Consider the following 13,765-nt stretch of genomic DNA (forward strand, 5'->3'; position numbering starts at 1 on the left):
TCACAATCAAAATCTGTATGAAAGCCCCTAAGGTTTTATAAATTAGCAGCAAACACCTAAGAGAATTTTCCAGAGGGCAACGGTAAGTGCCAGCAGTTCTGAAATTGCTGAGTTACTAAGATATCAGCAGCTAGGGTTTGGGGTAGGGGAGGCACGAGCTGTATTTAAGGTAGAAATTTTGTCACAAAGAAACAAAGCAAGTGTCAGATCATAGCAAATAGGATCTAAGACCTAAAACATGACAAGATTGATAGACTGCACTTATGTCAAGTCACCTATCCAGAAATGACCCCATGATCTGAGGAGATGGATGAAAGAGCCAGGTAGGCAAGGACCCACTTAGCTTTCAGCTGGAGCCACAAAAGGAAGCCCCAGAGTTTGCTCAACCTCTTCTGATCACCACCTGACTTTTTCTTTAACTGATTTGCCAATGAACACAATGCCGACTCTCAAGTAGTGCAGAAATATCACATAATTTGGTTTTTGGAGTTCTCTTCCATATTTCACACATAGATGATTACATCTGAAATTGACATCACATTGATATCTCCCTACTAGGCAAAGCAGGAGATATCAATTGCTCTATCTGATGACAAGGAAATAGAGAAGCTATTGGCACTGACTGTGTGGATGCTCAGCCTGGAGGTTCCCAACTCTTCTTCAAATAACTGCTGTTCCTAATACAGCTAATAACCATCCGGCACTGCCTCACAGAAAGAACAGTCCCACAAGAGATGACTGCACTTAGCACATGCTGTCCTTGTAGTTTAATGTCTGTTTACCAAAAAATGTCATTAAACATACAAATTCTTACTTTAAGTCAGGAAGTTTGAGTTCAATGAAATGTCATGTAGTATTTCTTATAGACATTAATTAGTGGCTGGGCAATACAAATCATTCATATCTCTTTTTTTTCCTTTTTTATTTGTTCTAATTGATTATACATGACAGTAGAATGCATTTTGATACACTGTACACTGTAACTTCTCATTCCTCTAGCTGTACATTGTGCTGAGTCACACCAGTAATGTAATCATACATGCATATAGGGTAATAATGTCTGTCTCATTCTGCTGTCCTTCCCATCCCCAACAGCCCACCTCTCCCCTCACTCCCCTCTGCACAATCCAAAGTTCTTTCATTCTTTCTTACTCCCCACCTCCATTATGGATCAGTATTGGCTCATCAGAGAAAACATTCGGCCTTTGGTTTTTTGGGATTGGCTTATTTCACTTAGCATGATATTCTCTAGTTCCATTCATTTACCTGCAAATGCCATAATTCTATTCTTGTCTAAGGCTGAGTAACATTCCATTGTGTGGATATACCACAATTTCTTTATCCATTCATCTGTTGAAGGGCATCTAGGTTGGTTCCATAGTTTAGTTATGGTGAATGGAGATGCTATAAACATTGATGTGACTGCATGACTGTAGTATGCTGATTTTAAGTCCTTTGTGTGGGAAGCCATCCTTAGCTAGCAGAATCAGACGAGGTTGAGCCATGGGACACAGGCCTGGCTTCCAGGAACTAGCAGCCACGTAAGTATGTGGTGCTATATGGGAGTGGTTCCCCATCTAGTTTCCCTGAGAAAATGACTCCCTAACCACACCCCATCCTGTACATTGCAGAAGAAGCTCCTTCCATTCCAGGCCCCTTTACCTGTGTGTCTATAAATAAAAGAGAGTTGGGCTACTCCATATTGTGAGAGGCCAGAGCTGGTACATCACACCATCTCTCACTTAAAAGGAGTATTGGCTTCTGCGTATGTTTGTTGATTAAATAAGTTTATGGGTAATTGATTGATTTATAGCCAACATCATTCTCTGGTAGTTAACTCTTTTCTCATACACTTGAATGTGGCTGAGAGACCCCCACACCTTTGGGTATAAACTGAGGAGTGGGATAGCTTGGTCAAATAATAGTTCTAGTCCAAGTTTTCTAAGGAATCTGCATACTGCTTTCCATAGTGGTTGCACCAATTTGTAGTCCCACCAGCAATGTATGAGTATTTATTTTTCCGCCACATCCTCACCAACATTTATTGTGGCTTGTATTTTTGATAATTGCCATTCTGACTGAAGTGAGATGAAATCTCAGTATAATTTTAATTTACATTTCTCTAATTGCTAGAGATGATGAATATTTTTTAATGTTTGTTGATCAATTGTATTTATTCTTCTGTGAAGTATCTGTTCAGTTCCTTAGCCCATTAATGATTGGGTTATTTGTTTTTTTGTTTTTGTTTTTGTTTTTTGGTGTTAAGTTTTTTGAGTTCCTTATATATCCTGGAGACTATGGTAAAGAGTTTCTCCCATTCTATAGGCTCTCTCTTCTCATTATTGTTTCCTTTGCTGAGAAGAAGCTTTTTAGTTTAAGTCTATCCCATTTATTGATTCTTAATTTTACTTTTTGTGCTTTAGGAGTCTTATTAAGGAAGTCAGTTCCTAAGCTGACATGGTAGAGATTTGGGCCCATTTATTGATTCTTAACATATCATTCTTATTATAAAAAATGTTTACAACCCAATTAATATAATCCATAACATCAACATACTGAAGAAGAAGCAACATGTTAACTTCCATAAATTTGTGAAAATGCTTGAAAAAATTTACTCTCCATTCAAGATTTAAGAAAAATTTCATCAACTTAGAAATAACAGCAAATTCCCTCAATTGATAATAGACATAAACACCTATAGTTAACAACATACTTAATGGTAAGAGACTGAATGTATTCTTCATAGGACCAGGATAAAGGCAAGAATCTTCACTCTCACCCACTCCTATTGATCATCATATTGGAGGTCTCAAGCAGTACAAAAAGGCAAGAAAGGCAAGCAAAATGAATACTGATCAGAATGGAGATCAAAGAAAACCTGTGTTCACTGATAAGATGATTGTGTGTTTAGAAAATATCAAAGAATCTTTAAAACACAACTATTAGAACTAATTTATTTTCTCAATCTCAGGATGTATGATTAAAATACAAAATTATTTCATATAGCAACAATTAACATTTTGAAATTAAAATGTTAAAAATACCATTCACAATAGCATCCCAAAACATGACAAATTTAATGAAATGTATATAAGACCTGTTATGTGATAACTACAAAATACCATGAAGAGTAACTGAAGAACTAAGAAAACACAAAAACATTCCATGTTCATGGATCAAAAAATTCTATATTGTTAACGTAACTATTCTTTTCAAATTAATCTATGTTTCAACTTAATCTAGTCCAAATCTCAGCATGTGTTTGTCTAGAAATATTCAAGCTGATTCTAAAATTTCAACAAAAATACAAAGAACTTACAATTGTCAAATTAATTTTTTAAAAATAATAAAGTTGGAGGGGGTCACACAATCTGATTTCAATATTTGCCATAATACTACAATAATCCAGGTGGCTCAATAGTGGCATAAAACATATAGAAAAAGTGAACAATATAAAGAGGTCAGAAATATACCCATATAGATATGGTCACTTTATTTTCAAATAAAGTGCTAATGGGGAAAGGATAGACTTTTTAATTAATCATCCTGAAACACCTTCATATCCATAAAAATAAAACAATAAAAATTTGTGTTATTATACACAAGTTAAAACTCAACACAAACCCAAATGTAAGAACTGAAATGTTAAAATGTCTAAAAGAAAATATGTATAACTTTTGGACAGACAAAGATTTCTCAGGATATAAAATATAATAATAATAACAATAAAAGATAAATCAGACTCATCAAATGTTTGATCTCCTGCTCTATGAAAAACACCTTCAAGAAAATAAAATGACAATTCATAGAATGGGAGAAAATATTAACAATAAATATATATGATAGTAACTTGTATCAGAATATATAACAAAATCATGCAATTCAATCATAACAAGATAAATAACCTGATTTCAATAGGCATTTAAATAGACACTTTGTAAAGAAAGAGACACAAATGACTGATGTGCCCATAAAAATAATTTAACATCATTATTCATCAGAAAAACATAAATGAAAATCAAATATAATACCACTACACAGCCACATGAAAGACAGTATCAAAAGAATTGATTATACCAAGGGTTAGCAAGAGTATGGACTAACTGAAGTTATCATACATTTCTGTTGGGGACGTAAAATGGCACAGGCAGTTTGAAAACTATTTAGGAGGTTATATTTATAAAGTTAAACATACCCTTTCCATATGATGCCACAATTCTACTCAGGTTATTTTCCAAAAGAAATGAAAACATTCTCCAAAGACTGGTAAATGAATGTTCATAACAGTCCACAAATGGAAACAACCTGAATACCCACCAACAGATGAACGGACTTTAAAAAATCATAATGTACTCAAATAATCAGGTATTACTGAGCATTTAAAAAATAAAAAAGCTACTGATACAACCGACATGAATTACTCCCAAAAACATTATGCAGAGTAAAGAAAGCCAAATCCCCTAACCCCTTTAATGTGTTCCATAATGACTCCTTTCATGTGAAACTCTAAAGGAAATAATTTAATCTACAATGGTAGAAAATAGATCAGTTTTCGATAGAGTTATTTAAATCACCATATTGATTAACCACTATAGAATTTTTATAAACTGATTTTTAACTGAAAACACTTATTTTATATAAAAACAATATCATTACCACAAATTTAAAACTTTGCTTGCTGTGAATAAAAGATAACTATATAAACCATCAATGTTACTGTATTCCAGTTAGATATTTTATGTTTTCTCTCTGCTTAAAAGAGATAAGAATGAAATATTAAAGACATACTAGCAGGAAATGAGACATCTTGATACAAAAATCAGAAAAACTAAGAATTAGAGAAGAAATCATCATGTAATTCAATATTGTTTAATGTTCATTTTTCAAATATCTAAAATTTTTTGATTCATAAATATTAATTGCACATATTAATGGGGTTCAATGCAGTATTTCAGTACACATTTCAGTATACACATATCAAATTCAATATCATGTTTGTTCACCACCCCCATTCAGCTTCAAAATTCTTAAAATCCTTTCCTGTACCATCCCTGGTATTTGTCTCACTCTTAGGAAACACTGCTGTAAGTTATTATCTTATAGATACTACCTCAAAAGTTATGCTTGGCCCATTTCATTCCTTAAAGCTACTTGCAATCTTGGTTTTTAGATTACCCTATTCTTTCTGCCTCACATTCCATACATTTCCTTCTTTGGTGGTGCTCTGAGATCTATCATGGACATTTTTCTTTGGAATGTTTTTTACTCAGTTTCTCTCTAGGTCAAAGATTAGTTGCTTAGATTGAGTTGAATATATAGATTAATTTGGAGGGAATACTCATGTTAACAGTATTGAATTTTTTGATCCATGAATATGAAATGCTTTTTCTATTTTTTTTTTTAGTTCTTTTCTGCTGATCTTATACATAACCAAGTACAAAGGATTAAGGGAATGTGGAGGGAAGTCCTTTCAGCAACTATGTCAAGGGTCTCTTTAATATGTTATCTCAATAATGAATTATCCACAAGACCATGTTTTGCCAGTCAGTATGGGTACAAGACAGTACTTTGTAACAAAAGGTCTTAGAAGACAAGATACTTCCTATGTGGCTGAAAAAATTAAAGGTACTTAAAGCACCTAAAATGTAGGTCCTTCCCAATCTAACTATGAACTTTGCTTACGTACTTACAATGACTCCTATCTAAGTCCATTTTCTACCCTTAAATTCAGTCAAAAACCAGTCTTTCTTTGAAAATCCACTTCAGTGAGGCATAATCTCCATATAATAAAATGCATACATGTTATGTGTACAGTTTGGTGAATTTGACACATACATATGACCACATGAAACATGAAACCACCACTGCATTTCCATTATCCCCAAATGTTCTCTGTCCATCCTCACTTCCACTAGAGCTAGACTAGTAATCTATTTTTCATCAGAGATTAGATTTGTGCTCATTATTTTCTTTCCTTTGTCTGTTTTTTTTTTTTTTTTCTTGGTATACGCATCAAATTTCCTCAATTATCTTCCTTTAGAAGAATTCATAAAAACTTACATTTCATTTTAGGTCCATTACATGCTTCAAAAAATACAATTTATATGGACAAATTTTTTTTAAATGCCTATGCCAGAGTCAATGTTTAGTCAATTGTTTATGCAATGTTTTTTTAAAAAATCAACCTCAACTGGAATCTAGAGAATTTTATCAGTCAAGAACAAAAAAAGTGAAGCAGATTTTCTTAAAGAAACATGACAGTTTGATTTCCACTGTTTATAGTTTCCCAAGAATAAAATGAAAATTGAAATGAATACAGATAAATCTCTTACCTGTTGGAAGGTGCAGTGTTATGTTGTTGCAAAAATCTGTGAAGCAACATTCAGTTTTGGTAACATTGTTGGAACTATGGCAGAAGACTTGAGCATTTAACTCTGGGAGGGAGACACAGGATTTGATCACCTGTTCTTTTCCATTGGTTAGCATGACCGAGGCCCAACATGCTCCTTCTGTTTGGCAGGTAAAGTTTGAAGAGTCACACAAAAGACATACACACTTCAATCCTGAAAGGAGTAAGGCAAATAGCTTTAAAATGCAAGTGATCATACAAAGTTCTTTTGTTTTACTTAAGGATAGAAATTCAGCCTTAATGAAAATTAAAGAAGGGCTTAAATAAACAATACTTGATAAGTACATGCTCTACTTTTACACTCTCTCAGTATTGTGTTTTGTTAAATACACTGCCCAATTATCATTTCCTATTGCTAGTGTTTGTGAATTTGTTCAGCCAGTCCTATATTTTCATCATCCATGCTCTAAATCTTTCTGAAGCTCCATCAGTTTATTCCTAAGCCAATAGCTCCTATGAAATGCTAGGAAACAGTATCACAGCAACGGGGAGCTGTCCAGCATCACTCACAGAACATTAAAATGTGGTTATGGCAGCTGTGTAGCCAAACAAACCAGAGTGTTCTGTTTACTTACCTTTTCCCCTTTAACCCTTTAAATGTATTTGCTATACACCGAACTAAGCATAGAATTTTATATCTCAAAAAATGCTTGGAATTCTTCATATTCTGTGACATTTTAACATTATTGATATTGTCAAAGTAGTTTTAAGGCATTGATGAAGTCTTATACTTCCCCCTCTTCACCAAGAAACACATACATCTTAGAATGGGAGTTATTTGAACACAGACCATGACCTTCAGGCAATTCTTTTTAAGCAAACCTCTCTTCCATAAAGAAAAGAACATCAACGGTAGAATTTAATATATCTTTAACAATAAAATTTTCAAAAATCAGACATTGTTAAATTAATCTGTTCATGTCCACATACACCTCAATGTTCCCTTTGCTACAATATCAATCTCTGTCTCTCTCTCTCTCTCTCTCTCTCTCTCTCTCTCTCTCTCTCTCTCTCTCTCTCTCTCTGTCTCTGTCTCTGTCTCTCTCTCTTCTTTCTCTCCTCTCTCCCTCTCTAACTCATATGTGTGAAATGGTACACTATTTCTTTGTTTGAGTGTAAAATATTTGCCAATTTGAAATATTCAGTGATTGTGAGTAATTTATTCAAATTTTACTTAAGTAAGATTATTCCTAAATACTACAACACTAAAGAAGTTTTCTGTATTACTTTGATGAACTTTCTGGTAAATCATAACTGCCCCTCCACAATTATCTAAATGTCCAAATTTTTTGCCATGTAATCATTGTGAATAAAATTAAAGACTTTAAACTGATAATCACTCAATTTAGGGCTGATTTCACATTCACAAAATATTTGTATTTAAGTGATGACTTCTACTAAACTTCAAATATCAATATGGGAACAAGATGGGTAACATTCCCATATAACTGGGTACGTATGGAAGAACAAATTATACATTAATGAGCTAAAAATTATTATTATCCTCTTTTGCTACTTTTTCTTGAATTATAAAATACCATTCAGATCATATTTTAGTAAATATTTCCTAAGGAAAATATGTATAAATATTTATGTATAAATATTTCCTAAGGGAAATACAATCTCCAAATAAAATATTTTGTTACCAACATTGGACCCAGCATAACAGCACACTTCTTATTAATTGAAATATTGATCAATGTAAATAAACATGCTCTTTTATCAATAGTTATATGCTACAGTAGAACTATATATTATATATTGATTGGAATCCCACAGAGCTAGATGAATAAAATCTTATGATTTAGAAAATATGTTAAGGTACTTTTCTTGCATAAAAGAGAGTTCATATAGACAGCATACACTAACCCACCATCTTCTGACAGTGGAATCTCTCCATCATTTTCCAACTTCAATTTGAAAAAGGTCTTCAAATCCTGGTTACACTAGCTTTGTAATCTTAGGCATTATTTGGTCCCTCTGTGCCTCCATTTCATTATATGAAAGGTAATAAGTAATAATGATAATACATGTCCTTATAGTGTTGCTGTAAAGAATAAATCAGTTAATCTATGTAATGCCCCTAGCCCAATTTCTGGCCTATAGGAAAAACTATAGTGACCATCTCTTCTACTATAGGAGAGCACAAAGCCAATTGTCTTACACAAACAATCAAAACACGTTTTTAGTCCATACAGGAATAGCTGGATGATCTGGGGTACGGAGATCATTTAAAAGGCACAATAAAGAAATGCATTTCTCTGCTCTGCCAAGTGTGAGCTGAATGCTCTTATTCTGTTGATGCTTCAGGCTAGATCCTGGATGGCCACAGAGCAGGTGATGGCTGATGATAGTCTAGACAAAAAAAATTCAGAGAAAGAGAAAGGTTCTAGCCCTTACCTTGTCACTCACTTATTGATTGACTTTGGAGAAACTATTGAACTTCACAGAGCCTCAGTGCCTTTCATGGAAAATGGGAACCAGAGTAGGGATAGCGCATCCAGAAATCTTAAAGTTTCAGACTACCAATATTTTATTACTATAATTTACAGTGAATAGAAATCTGTTATTACAAAATATAGAAAACAGCCAACAACTAAGAAAATTCCCCTCTGCTTGTTCTTCATTCTTACAATTTAAGGTACTGAAGATGGAAAGAAGAGTAACTCTTGTGACATGACCTCAAATCATTTGTAACAAGACTCATCAGAGTCCTTGAATTTTCTATTTTCCAGAGAAACTTAGCCAGAAAATCAAGGCAAGTAATCAAGGAATATGGATCCACCATCTAAAGACAACCTTGAAGTACTCAACAATTAAACATATGCTAGTTCATGTGCATTCAGCATGGCATATAATTCCCAGTGAAACGGAGTTGTCACTATCACCATTCGATAGTGACAACTCTAGATTACACAAGCAACATTGTTTCTACCCCATCAAAGCTGCCATTTTCTTAAAAAAAAATTATCCCAGTCCAGCTGTTTCTAGCAACTGTGAATAAAATATAATTATAATACAGCAGAAAGAAATTAATAATTAATAATTGACAACTGACATTTTATCTGTATTGTTTCAATAAACTTTTAAAAAAAACTGTTCCTATTTTTAAACAAATTCCACCTGCCTATTTTCTGGTGAGACATATGGTCAAATAAAAGTCAATATTCTGTGCCTCACTACTAGAATAAGTAAACTTACATTTCAGCTTATCTAAATTTTGTATTAAGTAAATTTCTAAGTACCTGTCCTGATACTTTCTCTTCCAAACATTACTGGATTCTTATAAAAATGCTTCATGATAGTTCTTATCAAGGAGTAATGACAGAATGCTTAACAAGTGATAAAAATTTCCTTCAGCTTAAAGTAAAAGTTACAATACAGAATATTATACACCTAGGTGATAGAGTTAAGACAGAAAATGACACCTTACTTCAAATCTGGCACAATGGAAAACATTGACAAAATTGAGGATTTTTTAATGATAATGGCTTTCAACATCTGCTAAATGCTCCCATTCATTCCAGGTCAATTGGTAGTACTATTGCACTGACAAAGAACAAACAGAAAACCAAACAGGACCTATGATGTGTAAGTGACATATGACATATTCACTCTTTCATTTTTCACTTCCACTAGTCCACTATGCAGTCACATTTGACACATAACTAAACTCTACTTATACCAGTTATCCTCAAAACATCTATTGTATTAAAATACAAGTGGCCTTGACCGTGAGACTTCTGCTTTCATATTGTTTTTTAGAAACCTGGTGTTCATTGAGTCAATTACATTAGAATATTCCATGACAGGATAAATCTGGTTGTTAGCAGACAGTTGCCCTGCCTTATTATTCTTTATTTTATACTTTTTCATTACAATGTACTTGAGTCATATGGAAAGGGATAGCAAATGAGGTTGAAGAAGAGGCAATTACCCATAATAAGAAGGTCTGTGGCTGTACTAAACTGCCATCCTACCAACAATGTATAAGTGTACTTTTCCCCCACATCCTCACCAGTATTTTTTGTTATTTGTATTCTGGATGATTACTATTCTAACTGGAGCGAGGTAAAATCTCAGTGTACTTTTGATTTGCATTTCCCTGATTGCTAAAGATGTGGAACATTTTTTCATATATTTGTTGGTCTTTTGTATTTCTTCTCTTGAGAAGTGTCTGCTTAGTTCATTTGCCCATTAATTGATTGGGTTATTTGTTTTTGAATTCTGAATATATACCCCTAATATTAATGCTAGGTCAGAACAGTAGCTGGCAAAGATTTCCTCCCATTCTCTATGCCCTCTCTTCACACTCTTGTTTCTTTTGCTGTGCAGAGCTTTTTAATTTGATGCCATCTCATTTATTGAGTCATGGTTTTATTTCTTGAGTTTCATTAATCTTAGTAAGGAAGTCAATGTCTGAGCCTACATGTTGGAGCCTATATTTTCTTACAGCAGACATTCTTAATAGATATTGTCAAATAACTTTCCAAAAAAGTTGTACCATTTAAGATTTCCATTGACCCTGTATGAAGGTACCCATTTCACAATACATTTGCAGCATTTGAAGTCCTCACTAAAACCCAGGGGCTAGGAATGTAGCTAAATTGATAGAATACTTGCCTAGCCTGGGTTCAGTCTCCAACACCCCCCATCCCCAACAACACCCACAAACAAATTCTCACTAAAATCTCAATAATGAGATAGATAAAAGTTGTATGTGAAATTAGTTTGCATTTCCTTACTAATAGGTTGAACTTGAAAAATAATTCATCTGGCTTTCCTCTTGGGTGAACTGTTTATCCAGAATATTTATCTCCTGGATATATCTTAAAGTCTCTTCTCAATCTGAAAGAGCTTTTTATAAAGTAAAGATGGAAATCCTTGGTCATTTTCATATTTATTTTCTTTCTCTTAAACATTATCCCCATTACTTTTGGAATAAAACAATTCTCTGTCAGAAAAATAGTCAAATAATCCACATGATATTAAGGAAGTAAAATAAAATAAACAGCCATATACCTGCTATCTCAAAACTGACCATGGTTAATGGCCTCTCCAAATAGTTTTCTATGGCGTTAATATACAGATATGCCTAGTGATGTTCTTGTTAAAAATCTAATATTATAAATGTAAACTGCATCTATCAATCTTCTACTTTATACTTTCTTTGCCTAAAGACTCAGTAAATTCCCCATTCAGATATTTTCTAAACATCCCACATTTTCTCCCAGTTTATGATTGACTTCAGATAGTTCTCTCTCTCTCTCTCTCTCTCTTTTTTTTTTTTTTTTTTTTTTTTTTTTTTTTTTTGTCAGTACTCAGGATCTCATGCTATTTTTAGACACTTCAGTCTCAAATTATATGGAATTTATATGGATTATCCAGATTATGGATAATACACAAATCTTTTTAACAGGCTACAAGTGAATTACAGTAAATCCTTAGATATTAAAAAGTGTTTAAGATTATTATTTAAAGAATATTTTACTGTATGCCAAACACTGTTGAAGAAGGGAGGTAGGGAATTCAGAGAAAAATTGTGCCCTAAAGGACCTTTGCCCAGTAGGTTAAAGGATGTTGGGAGAGTATGGTAAAAGGCAGGAGCACAGGGCACCTTGGGACACAGAGGTGGGGCACACTTAATCCAGCAGAGGCAGGGGTGGGGCTGGGGGCGGAAGGTTTCTTTGAGGTGAGCCTTGGGGAACACACCTGCTCTTCATCATCCAGGCATGTTTATAGTGCCAATGCCACCGCACCCTCTCAGCAGTGCTCAAAGACCAGCCAACTCGCACCCACCAGCCTGGGGAAACCTCGGCAGTCCTAACCCACTAGGCAGTGTGGAAATATCTCCTGCTGTGAGGCTGAAACGTATGGGCACTAACCTGCCCCCACTTTGTCAACGGCTTCTGTCACACCCACTCTCCAGCTGGAACTCAATTTCAGTCCCCAGCCCGCTCCCCACCCCCACAAGCACCTGGGCACTGTGCCACCTCTGCAGGGGGTGGGAGGCCGGACTGCGGGCGGTACGTTGAACTCACTTTCTCTGGACTTGCAGGTCTGTACTAGGAGCCCTTGCGCGGAGCGAGGGCCGGGCTTCTTCCTCCTGTTTGCTGGACAGGCCTGGGGTCACCAGTGAGCCCAGGCTTTCCAAGACTAAATTATGCTCCCAGAAAGCAAAGGCAACCCAGAGGGGGATGTTTTCCTGGAATGGTTTCCTGGCATGCCTGAGTACCATCCAGCAGCAGCAGAGGCAGGACTCAGGCTACTTTCGACAGAAAGACCTCCACTCAGATTAGCATTTCACAAGCGTTTTTAAAACACTTGTCTCCTTAAAATAAACATTAAAATCTCATACCCTCGGCTTATTTGAAATGTCAAAGTAAAATACTTTGTCTAGAAACTTAGGGACACAATGATGATTTGAATGTGCTTTTTCTTTAGGAAAAGGACAGTCCCCCCCCCCCCCCCCCCCCCCCCCCCACACACACACGCACACCATACCCTTGAAGATCACCTCTCTAGCCTAGGACAATGGTTGTGAAAGTGCTCTTTCCTGGACCTATTTTAAAAATACCTTGATTGCAATAAAACATCCCAGTTATCCAAGTATTGCAGTGAAGTCTTTTCAAATGATATGCAGAAAAGAAAAAACTGATAATACTTTAATTTAGGTCATGTTGGTCATATACTAATATGTTTATGTTTCCATAATATCATACCTGATAGCAGTGGTTACCATCACTTGGTGGGAGGAGGTTAATTAACTTGATTTAATCATTCCATATTAAGTACCTATATTGAACCATCACATTATATCCCACAAATGATTGTCCAATTTAAAATAATAGTAATTTTAAAAATAAAGCTGGGGCTGCAGCTCAGTGATAGTCTGCTTGCCTAGCACATGTGAGGCCCTGGGTTCAATACTCAGCCTCACGTAAAAATAAAAGAGGTATTCTGTCTGCCTACAACTAATAAATATGTGTGTGTTTGTGTGTGTGTGTGTGTATAATTTTTTAAATAATTTAAAAAATAAAAATAAAAGAGCTCTAAAGAGACAGGAATGGTGGCACATGCCTGTAATCCCAGTGGCTCAGAAGTCTGAGGCAGGAGGATGGAGAGTTCAAAGCCAGCCTCAGAAAAAGGTAGCCACTAAGCAACTCAGTGAGACCCTATCTCTAAAAATAATACTAAATAGGGCTGGGGATGTGACTCAGTGGTTGAATGCCCCTGAGTTGGATCCCCAGTACAAAACAAACAATCAAACGAACAAACAAAAAACTCTAAAGAAAGAAACAGAAGGGAAGGGAGAGAAGAAGAAGGATGGAAAAGGAGGCATTATAATACCAACCA

At 35.0% G+C, this 13,765-nt stretch overlaps 1 protein-coding gene across 5 annotated transcripts in view; it reads right to left on the reverse strand.

Moving 5' to 3' along the window:
• ACVR1C (activin A receptor type 1C) overlaps nucleotides 1-13,765 on the reverse strand; it is a 72,599-nt gene that overhangs the window by 40,437 nt on the left and 18,397 nt on the right. For 4 of the 5 annotated variants that reach the window (XM_079131798.1, XM_079131795.1, XM_079131794.1 and 1 more), the window contains exon 2: nucleotides 6,333-6,563. In XM_079131798.1, the coding sequence (XP_078987924.1) occupies nucleotides 6,333-6,563 (231 nt within the window). Of the gene's footprint in view, nucleotides 1-4,195; nucleotides 4,306-6,332; nucleotides 6,564-13,765 lie in introns of those variants that run through there. The other variant, XM_079131796.1, reaches the window with a different exon arrangement.

The sequence above is a fragment of the Sciurus vulgaris genome, assembly GCF_902686455.1.
Source record: "Sciurus vulgaris genome assembly, chromosome: 3".
Lineage (NCBI taxonomy): Eukaryota > Metazoa > Chordata > Mammalia > Rodentia > Sciuridae > Sciurus > Sciurus vulgaris.